The sequence below is a fragment of the Haemorhous mexicanus genome, chromosome 23, assembly GCF_027477595.1.
Source record: "Haemorhous mexicanus isolate bHaeMex1 chromosome 23, bHaeMex1.pri, whole genome shotgun sequence".
Lineage (NCBI taxonomy): Eukaryota > Metazoa > Chordata > Aves > Passeriformes > Fringillidae > Haemorhous > Haemorhous mexicanus.
In genome coordinates this window covers 6,890,098-6,911,200 of record NC_082363.1, presented here as the reverse complement: position 1 = coordinate 6,911,200, position 21,103 = coordinate 6,890,098, and the positions used below count along the sequence as shown (strand labels likewise).

Sequence of the window (21,103 nt, the reverse complement as noted above, 5' to 3'; positions counted from 1 at the left end):
TTGGAGCCCTCGGCACCAGGATTTTGGTTTGCTTTCTGGGCATTTTGGTTTGCTTCCTGCGAGCACCCCTGGATTGACACCTCGGGGCTGGCTGAGCGTCCCTGTGCCGCTGGAGCTGTCCCCAAGCTGTCCCCAAGGCCACGCCTCTGCCATGGCATCGCCGGGCACAGAGTCCTGAAGGTGCCCCCATCCTGCTGCCGGCCGAGATGGGAACCTCTGGGAAAACTTAAACTGCCAAAAACGCCCGGGGACAGAGGAAGGGATCCACGGGAGCCTCCTGGTGACTCCTCGGGGTGTGAGAGCCCAGCATGACAGCGTGCCAGTACCCCATGGCGCCGGGGGCCCTGGAGCGGGACCGGCTGTACCAGCACAAGGTGTCCCTGGTGGTGCGCTACTTCATGATCCCCTGCAACATCTGCCTCATCCTGCTGGCCACCTCCACGCTGGGATTCGCCGTGCTGCTCTTCCTCAATAACTGTAGGTGTCCCCGAGAGGGCAGCGTGGCCACCGGGGGCTCCCCGGGCCACCAGCTCGGCTCCTCCCGGAGCTCCTGGCTGCACTGGGGACAATCCCGGCTTTGGCAGCTCCCTGCCCCACTTTTCCCTGGCAGGGAAGAGGGAGCAGAGCTGTGAGGGCGGCGCTGCGTGGGCCAGGACAGCTCCCACCTGCTGCTGCTGCTGCTGCTCCTGGCAGGCTCCATCCCAAATCTGGGTGGGGATCCAGGGATGGGGGTGTTTGGGAAGGGCTGGTGATGATCAGGAGGATGTGAGGATTTGGGAAGGGCAGGAAATGATCAGGAGGTTGTGAGGATTTGGGAAGGGCAGGAGATGATCTGAGGGATGTGAGGATTTGGGAAGGGCTGGTGATGATCCAGGGATGGGGGATTCGGGAAGGGCTGGAGATGATCAGGAGGTTGTGAGGATTTGGGAAGGGCAAGAGATGATCAGGGGGATGTGAGGATTTGGGAAGGGTTGGAGATGATCAGGGGGATGTGAGGATTTGGGAAGGGCAGGAGATGATCTGAGGGATGTGAGGATTTGGGAAGGGCTGGTGATGATCAGGGGGATGTGAAGATTTGGGAAGGGCTCGTGATGATCTGAGGGATGTGAGGATTTGGGAAGGGCTGGTGATGATCAGGGGGATGTGAGGTTCTAGAAGGGCTGGTGCAGGTGATGATTGGGGGATGTGAGGATTTGGAAAAGGCAGGAGATGGTCTGGGAGATGTGAGAATTTGGGAAGGGCTGGAGATGATCCAGGGGAGGGCAGGATTTGGGAAGGGCTCGTGATGATCAGGGGGATGTGAGGATTTGGGAAGGGCAGGAGATGACCCAGGGGCTGTGAGGATTTGGGAAGGGCAGGAGATGACCCAGGGGCTGTGAGGATTTGGGAAGGGCAGGAGATGACCCAGGGGCTGTGAGGATTCCCCTGAGGTCTGGCTGTGAATCTGATCCCTGCTGCAGCTGGGTCGATCCCACCCCTGGATGTGGATCCAGGTATTTCTGCTGGGCTCCTGCCCCCCTTCCATCCTCAGGCCTGGCTGTGGGGAAAGCCCTGGAGTGCAGGCAGATCCTCCAGCCCAGCCTTGGGGTGTGCAGCCCCTCCTGGGGGAGCTGAGCTCGGGGATGAGCCCACGGGTGCCTCCAGGGCGCCTGGAGCGTGCTGGGCTGGGGTTATCTGCCACAGCCCAGCCCCATCCCAAATCCCGGGCTTTGGGTGGTTCCCCTGCAGCCTGGGAGGGGTTTTGGAGCCTGAGGGAGCTCAGCTCAGCTCCCCCACTGCTCCTTCAGGGTCCCCAAAGAGAGGGGTGGCCGGTGACCCTTGCCTGGGGACCTCGCAGTTCTGCCAGCCCTGTCTCCCACTTTTTGGGGGCTGCAGCATTCCTGCTCTGGGATGAGCTGCTGGCTGCGTGGCCAGGTGTGTGTGGGGGGATCCACAGCAGGACTGGCCTGGGAGCCCCCAGGAGATGGGGCAGGACAGGCTGGGGCAGGTCCAGCCCTGCCAGGCACCGGGGGCTGCTCCAGATCCCACACCAGAGATGCTCCCCCGGCACCTGGGGCTGTCCCAGACTGGCTTTGGGGGTTCCTGACTCCTCCTGGGAGCCAAACCTGCTCAAGGAGGGATGAAACACCATCCCAAAAAGGGCTGGGGGCAGGGTTGTGCCTGTGACAGCTCCATTGATACCTGGGGCTATCCCAAACTGAGTTTTGGTGATGCTGCCTCCCCTTCCTGCTGCTCCCTTCTGCTTCCAGGAGCTCCTGGGAGCCAAACCTGCTCAAGGAGGGGATGAAACAGCCTCCCAAACAGGGCTGGGGGCAGGGTTGTGCCCGAGGAACCCGTGACAGCTCCGTGGTTTTTGTTTCCTTGCAGACAAACCCAACAGTTACTTCACGCAGACGCCGCCGCCGCCGCGGGATGGTGAGTGCAGAGTGTCCCCAAACCCCTGGGGACAGCAGCAGCCACTCCTGGGCTGGCCCTGCCCTCAGGGGAATATCTCCTGAGCCCACTGACCCGTGGGGGCTTGGGTTCCTTCCAGCCTGGCTGCTCCCTGAGCCCTGGGTGAGGAGGGAGGGCAGGAGCACCCAGGGCTCCCTTTTCCAGGGATATTCCTGGGATTCAGGATTTGGGTGAGGAAGGAAGGCAGGATTTGGGTGAGGAGGGAGGGCAGGCGCCCCCTCAGGGCTCCCTTTTCCAGGGATTTTCCTGGGATTCAGGATTTGGGTGAGGAGGGAGGGCAGGAGCCCCCCCAGTGCTCCCTTTTCCAGGGATGTGCAGGATTTGGGTGAGGAAGGCAGGCAGTGCCCCTCAGGGCTCCCTTTTCCAGGGATTTTCCTGGGATTTAGGATTTGGGTGAGGAGGGAGGGCAGGAACCCCTCAGTGCTCCCTTTTCCAGGGATTTTCCTGGGGGTGCAGGATTTGGGTGAGGAGGGAAGGCAGGAACACCCATGGCTCTCCCTTTTTCAGGGATTTTCCTGGGATTCAGGATTTGGGTGAGGAGGGAGGGTAGGAACCCCTCAGTGCTCCCTTTTCCAGGGATGTGCAGGATTTGGGTGAGGAGGGAGGGCAGGAACACCCAAGGCTCTCCCTTTTCCAGGGATTTTCCTGGGATTCAGGATTTGGATGAGGAAGGAAGGCAGGATTTGGGTGAGGAGGGAGGGCAGGCGCCCCCTCAGTGCTCCCTTTTCCAGGGATATTCCTGGGATTCAGGATTTGGGTGAGGAGGGAAGGCAGAAACCCCCCAGGGCTCTCCCTTTTCCAGGGATTTTCCTGGGATTCAGGATTTGGGTGAGGAAGGAAGGCAGGATTTGGGTGAGGAGGGAGGGCAGGAGCCCCTCAGTGCTCCCTTTTCCAGGGATTTTCCTGGGGGTGCAGGATTTGGGTGAGGAGGGAAGGCAGGAACCCCTCAGTGCTCCCTTTTCCAGGGATTTTTCTGGGATTCAGGATTTGGGTGAGGAGGGAAGGCAGGAACCCCTCAGGGCTCTCCCTTTTCCAGGGATTTTTCTGGCTGGAAGCAGGAAAGTGCTGGAAAAGGTGAATTTCCTGCAGCCTTGCATTTTCATCCTTGCTCTCCCACCTTTCCTCTGCTTTCACAGAGAACTTTGGGTTGGGTTTGGTTTTTTTTTTTTTTTACATTTTTGTGAGGTTCTTATCAGCCTCAGGAGCTGCAGGATGCAGGGCAGGCAAGCCCAGACTGAGATAAAACCATCCCAGGAGCTTTGTTCCCTTTTAAAACCAGGCTTAAACCCCCTGCCTTTGCTGGCAGCTCTCCCCCACCTTCACGTGCTCAGATAAGAGCCCAGCAAACAGAAACCAGCAGCCAATTAATAACCTGCTCGTTGCTTTTTTTTCTTTTTTTCCCTTTTTTTTTTCCCTAATTTTTGCCTCCCCTGCTGGGGGGTGGGGGGGGGAGAAAAGGACGTGAGATAAAATGTGATTAATCTATAATTGGCCCCAGGGAAAAGCATCTCGAGCAAAAAATAAACCCCCACGTGGGTGGAACTCCTTGCTCAGGGCTCCAAAACATGAACAGCCCGGCCCAGGCAGATGCCAGACTTCCAAAAGATCCTTGGGAGAGGGAGAGGTGCCCGTCCTGGGGGGAGAATTCCTGCTCTGGGGTGTAGGAGGGGTTGGGGGGGCAGGGGTCCCTGCTGGGGGAGGGGCTGGGGTCGCTCTGGGACAGGGTTTGGGCCGGGAAAATGCTGGGATTTGGATGAGGTTGGCTCAGGAGCTGGGGGGAGGAAGGGTTGGATAAACCTGGAGGTTTGGGGGGGGTCCCTTCCCCTCCCAAAGCTGGGCAGGGTCATGGTCTGGCCTAACAAAGCCAGAGCTCGGGTTTGGGGTGCAGGAAGGGGCTGCAGAGCTGGGCAGGGTCACTGTGCAGCCTAACAAAGCCAGAGCTGGAGTCTGGGGTGCAGGAAAAGGCTGCAGAGCTGGGCAGGGTCACTGTGCAGCCTAACAAAGCCAGAGCTGGAGTCTGGGGTGCAGGAAAAGGCTGCAGAGCTGGGCAGGGTCACTGTCCAGCCTAACAAAGCCAGAGCTGGGGTTTGGGGGGCAGGAAGGGGCTGCAGAGCTGGGCAGGGTCACTGTCCAGCCTAACAAAGCCAGAGCTGGGGTTTGGGGGGCAGGAAGGGGCTGCAGAGCTGGGCAGGGTCACTGTGCAGCCTAACAAAGCCAGAGCTCAGGTTTGGGGTGCAGGAAGGGGCTGCAGAGCTGGGCAGGGTCACTGTGCAGCCTAACAAAGCCAGAGCTGGGGTTTGGGGTGCAGGAAGGGGCTGCAGAGCTGGGCAGGGTCACTGTCCAGCCTAACAAAGCCAGAGCTGGAGTTTGGGGTGCAGGAAAAGGCTGCAGAGCTGGGCAGGGTCACTGTCCAGCCTAACAAAGCCAGAGCTGGAGTTTGGGGTGCAGGAATTTCCCTGCAGCAGGTGAGGTCAGGCAGGTGCTGGCAGAGCTTGGAGCGGGGTTGGGCAGCTCCTCCTCGCTCCCCACCCCGGGTGGGGCGATGAAAATTTGAATATTGATGAGCAGGGCTGAATATTTGAATATTGATGAGCAGGACTGAATATTTGAATATTGATGAGCCGGGCCGAATATTTGGATATTGGTAGGGTGGGGCCAAATATTTGAATATTGATGAGCAGGGTGAATATTTGAATATTGATGAGCAGGGCTGGGCTGGGGGACACTCAGCCACTCTCCATGGCAACGGGCACCTCGCTCAGGCGGAATTAATTAACGCCCAGCCCGAATTAATTAGTGCCCCAGCCCAAATTATTAATGCCCAGCCCAAATTAATGCCCAGCCCAAATTAATTAATGCCCACCCCGAATTAATTAATGCCCAGCCCAGCCGTTCCCACTGCCCCTTTTGGACACAAGGTTTTTTTGCCAATTTAAGCTTTTTTTGAGCACAGTAAATTTAACAGATTAAACAGCTTAAAGCAGCACTCTTCATCTCTGTGAGTAAACTGCAAACGAAATAATTTCATCCATTTCATTGAAATCTGAAATAGACTTTTACTTTAAATTGGGAATTAACTCTGTGTCCCAGGGCATGTGCAGGGGGGTGCAGCCCAGCTCGTCCCTTGGCATCCCAGGGCTGCTCCCTGGTGGCATTCCCTGGAATTCCAGAGTTTTCCTGCCTGGTGGCCATTCCCAGGTGGCTGGTGGCCACTCCTGGACTGTCCCTGCCCTTCCCCTCCCCAAGGTGGCTGGTGGCCACTCCAGGCTGGCTGGTGGCCCCTCCCGGGCTGTCCCTGCCCGTCCCCTCCCCGGTGCCAGCTGTCCCTGCAGCCCCTGGGCACCGTTGGGCAGGGGGTGGCACCGGTGCCATCTGCCCTGGCAGCCCCTGCGGAGCCCCCACCTGCCAGGGCTGCCCTGCTAACGAAGCTGGGCTAATTCTGGGCTAATTAGGAAGGGAGGAGGTGGCCTGGCTGGAAAAGGAGCTTTAGGTGGGATTGTGGGAGGAATTCTTTCCTGGGAGGACGGGGAGGGCCTGGCACTGCTTATTCCATGGATTGCCTTTTTTCCTCCTTTTTTATCCTCTTTTTCCTCCTTTTTCATCCTCTTTTTTCCCTGTATTTTTTTCCTGCCTTTGTACTATTTTTCCCACCTTTTTTCCCACCTTTTCCCCTCTTTTCCCCACCTTTTTTCCCCTTGCCTTTTCCTCCTTTCCCCCACCCCTTTTCCCACTTCTTCCCTGCTTTTTTCCCTACCTTTTTTCCCCCTGCACTTTTTCCCCACCTTTCCTTCTCCTTTTTCCCCCTCCCCTTCTCCCTGTGCCCATGGGATGTCCCTGTGCCCACACGTGTCCCTGTGCCCACACGTGTCCCTGTGCCCATGGGATGTCCCTGTGCCCGCAGGGTGCCGGGGGATGCTCTGTGCTTTTGGGGCCACGTGTCCCTGTGCCCACGGGATGTCCCTGTGCCCACACGTGTCCCTGTGCCCACACGTGTCCCTGTGCCCACACGTGTCCCTGTGCCCATGGGATGTCCCTGTGCCCACGGGATGTCCCTGTGCCCACGGGATGTCCCTGTGCCCACACGTGTCCCTGTGCCCATGGGATGTCCCTGTGCCCACACGGTGCTGGGGGATGCTGTGTGGCTTCGGGGCCGTGTGTCCCTGTGCCCACTCGTGTCCCTGTGCCCACACGGTGCTAGGGGATGCTCTGTGGCTTTGGGGCCACATGTCCCTGTGCCCACAGGATGTCCCTGTGCCCGCAGGGTGCTGGGGGATGCTCTGTGGGTTTGGGGCCATGTGTCCCTGTGCCCACGGGATGTCCCTGTGCCCATGGGATGTCCCTGTGCCCACATATGTCCCTGTGCCTGCAGGGTGCCAGGGGTTGCTCTGTGGCTTTGGGGCCATGTGTCCCTGTGCCCACACGTGTCCCTGTGCCCACACGTGTCCCTGTGCCCATGGGATGTCCCTCTGCCCACGGGATGTCCCTGTGCCCGCAGGGTGCCGGGGGATGCTCTGTGGCTTTGGGGCCGTGTGTCCCTGTGCCCACACGGTGCCGGGGGACGCTCTGTGGGTTTGAGGCCATGTGTCCCTGTGCCCACGGGATGTCCCTGTGCCCATGGGATGTCCCTGTGCCCACACATGTCCCTGTGCCCGCAGGGTGCCAGGGGATGCTGTGTGGCTTCGGGGCCACGTGTCCCTGTGCCCACACATGTCCCTGTGCCCACGGGATGTCCCTGTGCCCGCAGGGTGCCGGGGGATGCTCTGTGGGTTTGAGGCCATGTGTCCCTGTGCCCGCGGGATGTCCCTGTGCCCACACGTGTCCCTGTGCCCACATGTGTCCCTGTGCCCGCAGGGTGCCAGGGGATGCTCCGTGGCTTCGGGGCCACGTGTCCCTGTGCCCACACGTGTCCCTGTGCCCACACGTGTCCCTGTGCCCATGGGATGTCCCTGTGCCCATGGGATGTCCCTGTGCCCGCAGGGTGCCGGGGGATGCTCTGTGGCTTCGGGGCCACGTGTCCCTGTGCCCACACGTGTCCCTGTGCCCATGGGATGTCCCTGTGCCCACACATGTCCCTGTGCCCGCAGGGTGCCGGGGGATGCTCTGTGGCTTCGGGGCCATGTGTCCCTGTGCCCACTCGTGTCCCTGTGCCCGCAGGGTGCCGGGGGATGCTCTGTGGCTTCGGGGCCGTGTGCGAGCGCAGCCCCTCGGAGCCGGGCCAGGCCTCGTGCGTGTGCAGGAAGGGTCCCTGTGCCCCCGTGGTGGCCCCGGTGTGCGGCTCCGACCACTCCACCTACAGCAACGAGTGCGAGCTGGACAGGGCCCAGTGCAACCAGCAGAGGAGGATCAAGGTGGTCAGCAAGGGACCCTGCGGTGAGTGAGGGACGCTGGCTGTCCCCAGGGCTGGCAGGGACACTGCGGGGTGGGGGCACAGGGCTGGGGGCACTGCGGGGTCGTCAGAGCTGCCTGGGGGTCAGCAGAGTGATGAGGAGGAGAAGTGGTGGGGAAACGATGGAGGAATGGTGGGGAAACGATGGAGGAATGGTGGGGAAACAATGATGGAGGAATGGTGGGGAAATAATGATGGAGGAATGGTGGGGGAATAATGATGGAGGAATGGTGGGGAAATGATGGAGAAATGGTGGGGAAATAATGATGGAGAAATGGTGGGGAAATAATGATGGAGAAATGGTGGGGAAATGATGGAGAAATGGTGGGGAAATGATGATGGAGAAATGGTGGGGAAACGATGGAGAAATGGTGGGAAATGATGGAGAAATGGTGGGGAAATAATGATGGAGAAATGGTGGGGAAATAATGATGGAGAAATGGTGGGGAAATAATGATGGAGAAATGGTGGGGAAATAATGATGGAGAAATGGTGGGAAATGATGGAGAAATGGTGGGGAAATGATGGAGAAATGGTGGGGAAATGATGGAGAAATGGTGGGGAAATGATGATGGAGAAATGGTGGGGAAATAATGATGGAGAAATGGTGGGGAAATAATGATGGAGAAATGGTGGGGAAATGATGATGGAGGAATGGTGGGAAAACGATGGAGAAATGGTGGGGAAATGATGGAGAAAGTGTGGGGAAATGATGGAGAAATGGTGGGAAAACAATGGAGAAATGGTGGGAAATGATGATGGAGGAATGGTGGGGGAATAATGATGGAGAAATGGTGGGGGAATAATGATGGAGGAATGGTGGGGGAATAATGATGGAGGAATGGTGGGGAAATGATGGAGAAATGGTGGGAAAACAATGGAGAAATGGTGGGAAATGATGGAGAAATGGTGGGGAAACGATGGAGGAATGGTGGGAAATGATGGAGAAATGGTGGGAAATGATGGAGAAATGGTGGGAAATGATGGAGAAATGGTGGGGAAATGATGATGGAGAAATGGTGGGGAAATGATGATGGAGAAATGGTGGGGAAATGATGATGGAGAAATGGTGGGGAAATAATGATGGAGAAATGGTGGGAAAACAATGGAGAAATGGTGGGAAATGATGGAGAAATGGTGGGGAAATAATGATGGAGAAATGGTGGGAAAACAATGGAGAAATGGTGGGGAAATAATGATGGAGAAATGGTGGGGAAACGATGGAGAAATGGTGGGAAACGATGGAGAAATGGTGGGGAAACGATGGAGAAATGATGGCCACAGGCTGGGCCAGGGACACCAAAGGCTGGGAAGGGACGCTGAGGAATCACCAGCTCTGCTTTGGGGGTCAGCAAACTGTGATCAGGATGAAAAGTGGTGGAAAACTCATGGAAGAATCATGGAAAAATGATGGTCAAGGGGTGTGTGTCAGCTCCATGATGAACAGCCCAGTCTGGGACGTCTCTGATGTCCTGGGGGTGGGGACAGGGTTGGTGGCAGAGGGCACTGAGGAACCACCAGCTCTGCTTTGGGGGTCAGTAAAGTGTGATCAGAAGGAAAAATGATGGGAAATTATCCATTGCTGCTGGATTGGGGCATTTGGAGGATGGATTTGGGGGGATATCAGGATATATTTGGGGTATTCCGTGAGAGGAATGGGAGCACATCCTGTGCTGTGTCCCCTCCTCTGTCCCTCAGGATCCAAGGATCCCCTGAAGCTGTGGAAAATTATCCAGTGGGGCTGGATTGGGGCTTTTGGAGGGATGGATTTGGGGGATATTGGGATATATTGGGGTTATTCCATGAGAGAAATGGGACATCCTGTGCCGTGTCCTCACCCATGCCACGCTCTCACCTGTGTCCCCTCCTCTGTCCCTCGGGCTCCAAGGATCCACTGGGGCTGTGGAAAATTATCCATTACTGTTGGATTGGGACATTTGGGGTATATCTGGGTTATTCCATGAGTGGAACAGGTTATTCCATTCCGGGGGGGGATGGATTTGGGACATTTGGGATATATTTGGGTTATTCCATGAGTGGAACAGGTTATTCCAATCCAGGGGGATGGATTTGGGTTATTCCATGAGTGGAACAGGTTATTCCATTCCAGAGGGATGGATCTGGGGCATATTGGGATATATCTGGGTTATTCCATGAGTGGAACAGGTTATTCCATTCCAGGGGGATGGATTTGGGGCATATTGGGATATATCTGGGTTATTCCATTCCAGAGGGATGGATTTGGGTTATTCCATGAGTGGAACAGGTTATTCCATTCCAGAGGGATGGATTTGGGTTATTCCATGAGTGGAACAGGTTATTCCAATCCAGAGGGATGGATTTGGGGCATATTGGGATATATCTGGGTTATTCCATGAGTGGAACAGGTTATTCCATTCCAGATGGATGGAGTTGGGTTATTCCATGAGTGGAACAGGTTATTCCATTCCAGAGGGATGGATTTGGGTTATTCTAGAGGAATGGATTTGGGGCATATTGGGATATATCTGGGTTATTCCATTCCAGAGGGATGGATTTGGATTATTCCATGAGTGGAACAGGTTATTCCATTCCAGGGGGATGGATTTGGGGCATATTGGGATATATCTGGGTTATTCCATGAGTGGAACAGGTTATTCCATTCCAGAGGGATGGATTTGGGTTATTCCATGAGTGGAACAGGTTATTCCATTCCAGAGGGATGGATTTGGGTTATTCCATGAGTGGAACAGGTTATTCCAATCCAGGGGGATGGATCTGGGTTATTCCATGAGTGGAACAGGTTATTCCATTCCAGAGGGATGGATTTGGGGCATATTGGGATATATCTGGGTTATTCCATTCCAGAGGGATGGATTTGGGTTATTCCATGAGTGGAACAGGTTATTCCATTCCAGAGGGATGGATTTGGGTTATTCTAGAGGAATGGATTTGGGGCATATTGGGATATATCTGGGTTATTCCATTCCAGGGGGATGGATTTGGGTTATTCCATGAGTGGAACAGGTTATTCCATTCCAGAGGGATGGATTTGGGTTATTCCATGAGTGGAACAGGTTATTCCATTCCAGGGGGATGGATTTGGGGCATATTGGGTTATATCTGGGTTATTCCATGAGTGGAACAGGTTATTCCAATCCAGAGGGATGGATTTGGGGCATATTGGGATATATCTGGGTTATTCCATGAGTGGAACAGGTTATTCCATTCCAGAGGGATGGATTTGGGTTATTCCATGAGTGGAACAGGTTATTCCATTCCAGAGGAATGGATCTGGGTTATTCCATGAGTGGAACAGGTTATTCCATTCCAGGGGGATGGATTTGGGGCATATTGGGTTATATCTGGGTTATTCCATGAGAGGAACAGAGCATCCCGTGCCGCGCCCTCACCCGTGTCCCCTCCTCTGTCCCTCAGGCTCCAAGGACCCCTGTGCGGAGGTGACGTGCAGCTTTGGCAGCACCTGTGTCTCCTCCCCTGACGGCCAGGGGGCCAAGTGCGTGTGTCCCTCGTCGTGCAGCGGCGTGGCCGAGAGCCCCGTGTGCGGCAGCGACGGCCGCGACTACCGCAGCCAGTGCCACCTCAACAAGCACGCCTGTGACAAGCAGGAGAACGTCTTCAAGAAGTTCGATGGCCCCTGTGGTGAGCAGGGGTTCAAACGCCTCGGGGAGGAGGGGGTTAAAAACGGTGCCCGCCTGGGGTGGGGATGTTGGGGGAGGGAGAGGTGGGAGAGGGGTTGAGGAGGGGGCTGTCGGATCAGAAGGGTCAGTGGGGGCTGGAAAGGGGCGGTTTGGGGAGGAAAGGGGAGGTTTGGGGAGGGACAGGGGAGGTTTGGGGAGGCAAAGGTGTTTTGGGTAGAAAAGGGGTGGTTTGGGCAGTGGAAGGTCACTCTGGGCAGGAGGTGGTCACTCTGGGCAGTGGAAGGTCACTCTGGGCAGTGGAAGGTCACTCTGGGCAGGAGAAGGTCACTCTGGGCAGTGGAAGGTCCCTCTGAGCAGTGGAAGGTCCCTCTGGGCAGTGGAAGGTCACTCTGGGCAGTGGAAGGTCACTCTGGGCAGTGGAAGGTCACTCTGGGCAGGAGGTGGTCACTCTGGGCAGGAGGTGGTCACTCTGGGCAGGAGGTGGTCACTCTGGGCAGTGGAAGGTCACTCTGGACAGGAGGTGGTCACTCTGGGCAGTGGAAGGTCACTCTGGACAGGAGGTGGTCACTCTGGGCAGTGGAAGGTCACTCTGGGCAGTGGAAGGTCACTCTGGGCAGGAGTAGGTCACTCTGGGCAGTGGAAGGTCACTCTGGGCAGTGGAAGGTCACTCTGGGCAGGAGGTGGTCACTCTGGGCAGGAGGTGGTCACTCTGGGCAGTGGAAGGTCACTCTGGGCAGTGGAAGGTCACTCTGGGCAGTGGAAGGTCACTCTGGGCAGGAGAAGGTCACTCTGGTGACAGCTGCTGAGCCGAGGCAGTGCCTCCTTCCCCCGGGTGTTTGTGCTCCAGCCCCGCTGACCCAGAGAGCGACTCCAGCACCGGGGTCAGCTCCTGCTCCTGCTGCTGCTGCCCGGCATCCCAAACAGCTCCTGGAGCCAAAACATCCTGGAGTCTGAGAATCCCAAACAGTTCCTGAAATCAAAATATCCTGGAGTCTGAGCATCCCAAACCGCTCCTGGAGTTTGAGCATCCCAAACGGTTCCTGGAATCAAAATGTCCTGGAATCAGAGCATCCCAAACCGCTCCTGGAATTAAAGCATCCTGGAGTTGCAGCATGGGGAAAGAAGCAGAGTTTATCCCAGTGCTGTTCCCTCTGAAATGGGCTCAGTATGGACTGAGTCCTTAGGAGCACAAAGGAAGATTTGGTGGCTCTTGGGGAAGGAGCCGAGCCTGGGAAGCCCCAGTTTGGGCAGGGAGTGACTCCTTGGGACACAAGGGGAGATTTGGGGGCTCTTGGGGTTGTGCAGAGAAGGAGCCAAGCCTGGGAAGCCCCAATTTGGGCAGGGAGTGACTCCCTGAGACACAAGGGGAGATGTGGTGGCTCTTGGGGAAGGAGACGAGCCTGGGAAGCCGCGGTCTGGGCAGGGAGTGACTCCTTGGAGCACAGAGAAGATGTGGGGGCTCTGCAGGTTGTGCAGAGAAGGAGCCAAGCCTGGGAAGCCGCGGTCTGGGCAGGGTTTGGGCAGGGAGTGACTCCTTGGGACACAGAGAAGATTTGGGGGCTCTTGGGGAAGGAGCCGAGCCTGGGAAGCTGCGGTCTGGGCAGGGTCTGGGCAGGGAGTGACTCCTTAGGAGCACAAAGGAAGATCTGGGGGCTCTTGGGGAAGGAGCAGAGCCTGGGAAGCCCCAGTTTGGGCAGGGAGTGACTCCCTGGGACACAAGGGAAGATGTAGTGGCTCTTGGGGAAGGAACCGAGCCTGGGAAGCCGCGGTCTGGGCAGGGAGTGACTCCTTGGGACACAGAGAAGATCTGGGGGCTCTTGGGGAAGGAGCCAAGCCTGGGAAGCCCCAGTTTGGGCAGGGAGGGAGGTGACTCCTTGGGACACAGAGAAGATCTGGGGGCTCTTGGGGTTGTGCAGAGAAGGAGCCGAGCCTGGGAAGCCGCGGTCCGGGCAGGCAGGGCGTGACCCCGGGCTCCCCCCCGTGCCAGACCCGTGCCAGGCCGTGCCGAGCGAGCCGGGCCGCGTGTGCCGGGTGAACCCGCGGACGCGGCGGGCCGAGCTGCTGCCCCGGCCCGAGGGCTGTCCCCCGGGCACGGACCCGGTGTGCGGCGACGACGGCGTCACCTACGAGAGCGAGTGCGCCATGGCGCGCTCCGGGGCCATCCGCGGCATGGAGATCCAGAAGGTGCGCTCGGGGCAGTGCCAGCCGCAGGGTGAGTGCCCGCCCTCCTCCTCCTCCTCCTCCTCCTCCTCCTTCCTTCTTCTTCTTCCTTCTTCTTCTTCCTTCTTCTTCTTCCTCCTTCTTCTTCCTCCTTCTTCTTCCTCCTTCTTCTTCCTCCTTCTTCTTCCTCCTTCTTCTTCCTCCTTCTTCTTCCTCCTTCTTCTTCCTCCTTCTTCTTCCTCCTTCTTCTTCCTCCTTCTTCTTCCTCCTTCTTCTTCCTCCTTCTTCTTCCTCCTCCTCCCTCTTCTTCTTCCTCCTTCTTCTTCCTCCTCCTCCCTCTTCTTCTTCCTCCTTCTTCTTCCTTCTCCTCCTTCCTCTTCTTCTTCTTCTTCCTCCTTCCTCTTCTTCTTCCTCCTCCTCCTCTCCCGGAGCATCCCCTGGGTGTTGTCTAATTTATAAATATATAAATATATAAAAATGTATAAATATATAAAATATAAAAATATATATAAAGATAGAAATATATAAAATACATAAATATAGAAAAATTTATAAAAAAATATATAAATATAGAAAAATATATTAAATATAAATATGTAAATATATAGAAGATAAAATAGATAAAATATATATCTTATATAAATATACAAAATATAAAAATATATAAATATAAATATATAAAATACATAAATGCATAAATATATAAAAATATATAAAAATTTATAAAAATACATATAAATATATAAAATATATTAAATATAAATGTGTAAATATATAAATAAAAATATATAGAATATATAAAATATATATTTTATATAGATATATTAAATATATAAATATATAAAATATAAATATATATAAAAATATATAGAAATATATAGAAATATATAAAATAGAAATATATAAAATACATAAATGCATAAATACATAAAATATATAAAATATGTATTAATATATATAAAAATATATCAAATATAAATATAAAATATATAGAATATATAAAATATATAAAATATATAAAATATATATTTATATAAATATATAAAAATATACCTATATATTATATAAATATATAGAACGATATAAATTATAAAATTTATATATTTTATTCTATAATCAATATTTTATATAATAAAATATTTTAAAATATAAAATTATAAATATTTGATTATTATTGTTTATTGTATAATTATATCCAAATATAAAATATATATTTTATATATAAATATATAAAAATTATACATTATGTATGTTTATTCATATAACAATCTTCTAGACAATACATTTTATAAAATATGTTATCATTGCAATATATTTTATTTGTAATATATTTTATATAATATAAATTAAATATGTAAAATAATTACAATATAAAATATATGTTATATACAATATAATATATTAATCATATTATATAAACATCATATAGGTACACATAATAAATATACATACAATATGTGACATATAACTATATCATTAGTATAATTTATTATAATGCTATATATGTATATTAATATATAAAAGCCAAAACTTAAGGTATCAGTACAGAACCTGAAAAATATATTTTAAAAATTCAGTAGAGAACCTGAAAAATATTTTTAAAAATACCAAAAAAAACCCTAAAGTATCAGTGCAGAACCCGAAAAATATATTTTAAAAATTTAATAGAGAACCTGAAAAATTTAAAAAAAAACCTTAAAAAGAATACTGATGTGTCACTACAGAACCTGAAAAATATATTAAAAAAATGAGTAGAGAACCTGAAAAATATTTTAAAAAATACCAAAAGAAAAACCCTAAAGCATCAGTACAGAACCTGGAAAATATATTAAAAAAATGAGTAGAGAACCTGAAAAATATAGAAAAAAAAACTTAAAAAGAATACTGATGTGTCACTACAGAACCTGAAAAATATATTTAAAAAATTCACTAGAGAACCTGAAAAATATTTTTAAAAATACCAAAAAAAAAATACCCTTAAGTATCAGTACAGAACCTGAAAAAATATTAAAAAAATCAGTAGAGAACCTGAAAAATATATTAAAAAAATCAGTAGAGAACCTGAAAAATATATTAAAAAAATGAGTAGAGAACCTGAAAAATATAAGAAAAAACTTAAAAAGAATACTGATGTGTCACTACAGAACCTGAAAAATATATTTAAAAAATTCAATAGAGAACCTGAAAAATATTTTAAGTTTTTTTTTTATATTTTTCAGGTTCTCCACTCATTTTTTTAATATATTTTTCAGGTTCGGTACTGATGCTTTAGGGTTTTTCTTTTGGTATTTTTTAAAATATTTTTCAGGTTCTCTACTAATTTTTTTAAAATATTTTTCAGGTTCTGTGCTGATAAAATACCAAAAAAAAACCCCTAAAGTATCAGTACAGAACCTGAAAAATATATTTAAAGATCATAGAGAACCTGAAAAATATATTAAAAAAATGAGTGGAGAACCTGAAAAATATATTAAAAAAATGAGTGGAGAACCTGAAAAATATATTTAAAAAATTCAATAGAGAACCTGAAAAATATTTTAAAAAATACCAAAAAAAAACCCCTTAAGTATCAGTACAGAACCTGAAAAATATATTAAAAAAATGAGTAGAGAACCTGAAAAATCCTAAAACAGCCAGCCCCCGAAGCAGCCCGCTGCGGCGGTGCGGGGCGGGCTGTGACGCGGTGCCTGTCCCCGTGCAGACCAGTGCCAGGAGCCGTGCCGGCTGGGCGCCGTCTGCCTGAACCGGCGCGGGGCCGCGCGCTGCTCCTGCGAGCGCATCGCCTGCGACGGCGCCTTCCGGCCCCTGTGCGCCCGCGACGGCCGCACCTACGGCAGCGACTGCCAGCGCCGCCGCGCCGAGTGCCTGCAGCAGCAGCACATCCCCGCCCGCCACAGCGGGCCCTGCGGTGAGCGGCGGGCACCGGGGGTGGTGTCATGTGGGGATGGTGGGCCCCGAGTTGTCCTGTAGGGTTGGTGGGCCCCAAATTGTCCCACAGGGATGGTGTCATGTGGGGATGGTGGGCCTTGAGTTGTCCTGTAGAGGTGGTGTCATGTAGGGTTGGTGGGCCCTGAGTTGTCCCACAGGGATGGTGTCATGTAGGGTTGGTGGGCCGCAAGTTGTCCCACAGGGATGGTGTCATGTGGGGATGGTGGGCCCCAAGTTGTCCTGTAGGGGTGGTGTCATATGGGGTTGGTGGGCCCAAAGTTGTCCTGTAGAGGTGGTGTCATGTGGGGATGGTGGGCCCCAAGTTGTCCTGTAGGGGTGGTGTCATGTGGGGATGGTGGGCCCGAAGTTGTCCCACAGGGATGGTATCGTGTGGGGATGGTGGGCCCCAAGTTGTCTTGTAGGGGTGGTGTCATGTAGGGATGGTGGGCCCTGAGTTGTCCCACAGGGATGGTGTCATGTGGGGATGGTGGGCCCTGAGTTGTCCTGTAGGGTTGGTGGGCCCTGAGTTGTCCCACAGGGATGGTGTCATGTAGGGTTGGTGGGCTCCAAGTTGTCTTGTAGGGGTGGTGTCATGTAGGGATGGTGGTCCCCAAGTTGTCCTGTAGAGGTGGTGTCATGTGGGGATGGTGGGCCCTGAGTTGTCCTGCAGGGATGGTGTCCTGCAGGGTTGGTGTGCCCCAAGTTGTCCTGTAGAGGTGGTGTCATGTGGGGATGGTGGGCCCCAAATTGGCCTGTAGGGTTGGTGGGCCCCAAGTTGTCCCACAGGGATGGTGTCCTGCAGGGTTGGTGGGCCCTGAGTTGTCCTGCAGGGATGGTGTCCCGTAGGGTTGGTGGTCCCCAAGTTGTCCTGTAGGGTTGGTGGGCCCCGAGTTGTCCCACAGGGATGGTGGGCCCTAAGTTGTCCTGTGGGGATACTGGTCCCTCCTGTCCTGTAGGGATGATTGTCCCCAGATTGTCCTGTAGGGGTGGTGATCCCTAAATTGGCCTGCAGGGATGGTGTCCTGTAGGGGTGGTGGTCCCCAAGTTGTCCCACAAGGATGGTGGGCCCCGAGTTGTCCTGTAGGAGTGGTGTCATATAGGGATGTGGTCCCCAAGTTGTCCCACAGGGGTGGGGTGTCATGTGGGGATGGTGGGCCCCAAATTGTCCTGTAGGGGTGGTGGTCCCCAAGTTGGCCTGCAGGGATGGTGTCCTGTGGGAATGCTGGTCCCTCCTGTCCCATGGGGATGGTGTCCCCAAATCATCCCATGGAGATGCTGGTACCCCTCATCCCACAGGGAGGATTCTGGTCCCACAGCGATGCTGTCCCGTGGTGATGCTGGTCCCCAAATTGCCCCATGGAGGTGTCAGTCCCCAAATTGTCCTGCAGGGATTTTGGTCCCTCCTGTCCATGGGGCTGCTGGTCTCCCTCATCCCGCAGGGATTCTGGTTCTCCCCTGTCCCTCAGGGATGCTGTCCATGGGGATGCTGTCCCCCCTCTCCTGTGGCAGTGCCGATCCCCCACCCACCCCTGGCCCTTCCCAGCCCCCTCCAGGCAGGGTGGCATGCTGAGGGGCTGCAGAGGGCACACCCTGGGCTCAACCTGGAGCGTCCCTGGCCGTGTTTCTGTCCTTCCAGCACCCTGCTGTGTGCACGTCTCGCTGTCCTGGTCCTGTCTCTGTCTGCTGTGTGACGCAGGGGACACCCATCCGTGTTTGAACCACGTGTCTGTGACCTCCTGCTGGTTTCTGTCCCTCCCCACCACGTTCCCTTCAAGCCATGCCATCCATTGCTCCTCCCGGGGTAGTGCCAGTCTCCAGACCCTTCCATGCTCTCCCTTCCATGCCTGCCTGCTTCTCTCCGCCGCGATCTCTTCCCTCCGTGCCCTCTCTGGAGCTCTCACCGTGTCTTTGTCTCGTCTCTAGGAGAAGCTCCCCAATGGACCTTTCTCAGGAGGATGGGATGGGATGGGGCTTTGGATCCTTAGGATGCTGGGAGTGCCCAGGGGTGAGGCTCTGCCCCGGGAAGTGAAGGAGGTTCAAGCAGCCCCTGCACTCATTTGGATGAGTTACAAGCTGCTCCTTCCGGCTCAGTTTGGGTTTTTCCCACCTCTGGAACTGCGTCCTGTTCTTTTAAGCTGATGTTTGATCAGGTATCAGCTGGGTTGAGCCTCCTGAAGTGCTTGGCAATCAGAATCCCACGCTGGGGATGTGTTTTGTTGGCTTTGTGCTCCTGCTGGAGGATTTCGAGGCTGCCAGACCCAGCTGCTGGAGAAGAATTTGTCAGGCTCCCAAAATCCCACTCGGAATAATCACAGCTGTTATTTTTAAGCATCCGTTTCTCTGTGTTCCTGGTGGGGGAATGGCTGGGAGTCAATTCCCCAGGTTTTCCCTGTGGGAAGGGCTGTGATCCCATTGGGGGGGATTTTTTGCAGCCCTGGCTCCCCTCAAACCCTTCCCTGCACCTCCTTGAGAGGCTGAAAATTCCCGAATTTCTGGGATGAGCAGGGAATTCACGCTGCTCTGAGCATCAGCCACGCATCATTTCCACCGTGTTCTGTGGAAAAAGGCCAGGAGCAGCAGGATGAGGCCCTGGTGCACCTGCCACTCCTCTCTCCACCTCCCTCTCCTTGATTTCAGCTCCCTCCCAGCTCCCCTCCCTCCTGCCCAGCACACATCTGCTTCCAGGAGCTGCGTCCTGGTGGGACAGGAGCAGAAAACGAGGGAACAAATCAAAACCAGGGCTCTGTCTGCCAGAGCTGGGGTTGCAGAGTGCCTGTGACAGCTCCAGGCAGTCCTGGAGCCCATCCCCAGGAGGTGTGAGCAGATTTTTTTAGCCCTGTCAGCTCTGGAAAGGAAAAGGAAAAGCTCAGAGCTGGGGAGCTCATCCGTGCCTGGGAGCTGAGGGAATGCAGAGCTGGGGAAGGGCTTGGCAGCATTTTAACCCCTCACAAGCACCTGCCTGACAAACCCTGAGCTCTCCTGCCTCTCCCAGCAGCCAGGCCAGGGAGGCAAAGCCAAACAAAACCATCCAAGCCATTAAAAGAGAAGAAAGTGATTGGAATAATTGGAAAACACATCACACAGGAATTTCTGTTTTGTAGCTAGCTGTTAAGAGCTCGCTTGTTTGTTTGTTTTCAGCTCAGGACTGCATTCAAAAACAAGTTCTGCAATTTCAGTTGGTAAAATAATAATTCTTCATAGGCATTCATCACCAAATTTCTTGGTTTGAATCCCTCTGGGTGCTGCAGCTGAGAAAGAAGGGATGGGATGAGGCTGAGCTGGCCAGGAGTGAAGGAAAGAAGGAAGGAAGGTGTCTGTAGTTGCATCTGTCTTTTCCTCTCTCTGCTGTCCTCTCTTTCTCTCTCTCTCTCTTTCCTGTTTCGTCTGTGTCTTGTGTTTTACAGTGTTGCCTGTGTGGAGGAAGGAATTCTGTCCTGGCACCACCCTCCTGCTCCCTGCCCGGACACCTCTGCTGGGAGCTCGCCTCTGCCCCTGCTCCATGGCCAGGGCCTCTCCTGGCCCCCTCTCACTGCTCCCACCTGTCTCTAGCTTGGCCTGAGAGCCCCCAGGATGGAGAGCTTGCCCCGGCCTTTGTCCCACCCCCGGCCCCAAACCCTGCTGGAGTGGAAATTGCTCTTGCCCGATGCTCGCTGTGCCTTCCAGGCAAAGGAGAGTGGGAGCAGAGGTGGGTGCTGGGAGCCCCCCACTCCTCAGCCAGCCCCCCCAGGGCTGCTGCATCTCTCTGGATGCTCCTGGTTGATTTTCCCTCTCCTTCTGCTCCCAACTAACCCCCCTGGCTTCCCCAGCTCCTCCTTCCTGGAGTGCTGCCCCAGCTGTGCTGCCCCAGCTGTGCTGCCCCAGCTGTGCTGCCCCAGCTGTGCCGTGTGTCCTGCTTGTCCCCTGTCCCAGCCCAGGGCTCCCAGCTCCCTCTGCCAGGCTCAGAGGAGCTGGTTCTGCTCGCACTTGGCTCTTCCCTGGGAATGTTTCCCCATGGAATCGTGGCTCTGTGTTGGGGGGCCGTGGTTATGGGATAAAAAAGGGAAACAAACGTGGGGGCAGCAGCCCAGGGAGCAGTTCCTGGGCCTTGGGAAGAGCTCAGAGCTGAGGGAAGTTGGGGACAGAGCTGGAGTCGTGTCCTTGTGCCTGGGCTGCAGGTGGGGACAGAGCTGGAGCTGTGTCCTTGTGCCTGAAGTTGGGGACAGAGCTGTGTCCTTGTGCCTGAAGTTTGGGACAGAGCTGGAGTCGTGTCCTTGTGCCTGAAGTTGGGGACAGAGCTGTGTCCTTGTGCCTGAAGTTGGGGACAGAGCTGTGTCCTTGTGCCTGAGCTGCAGTTGGGGACAGAGCTGTGTCCTTGTGCCTGAGCTGTCCCCTCTCCCTGTTCCTTTGCAGACCTTGGCTCTAGGCTGGGACTAGGTGGGTAGATCCTGATCCAGGCCCTTCCTGGCTGCCTGGCCCAGGTGTGCCACAGAGGTGCCACCACCGTGCTGGTGGCAGGGGAGGTGCCCAGGGCCACTGCAGAGGGACCTTCCCCAGC

The 21,103-nt window shown here is 53.4% G+C and overlaps 1 protein-coding gene across 4 annotated transcripts in view; it reads left to right on the top strand.

Annotated features, from left to right (window-relative positions):
• Positions 1 to 21,103, top strand: part of AGRN (agrin) — a 109,505-nt gene that overhangs the window by 38,740 nt on the left and 49,662 nt on the right. For 3 of the 4 annotated variants that reach the window (XM_059866781.1, XM_059866784.1, XM_059866783.1), the window contains 5 exons: positions 2,368 to 2,415; positions 7,609 to 7,824; positions 11,258 to 11,482; positions 13,469 to 13,693; positions 16,343 to 16,549. In XM_059866781.1, the coding sequence (XP_059722764.1) occupies positions 2,368 to 2,415; positions 7,609 to 7,824; positions 11,258 to 11,482; positions 13,469 to 13,693; positions 16,343 to 16,549 (921 nt within the window). Of the gene's footprint in view, positions 1 to 246; positions 478 to 2,367; positions 2,416 to 7,608; positions 7,825 to 11,257; positions 11,483 to 13,468; positions 13,694 to 16,342; positions 16,550 to 21,103 lie in introns of those variants that run through there. The other variant, XM_059866782.1, reaches the window with a different exon arrangement.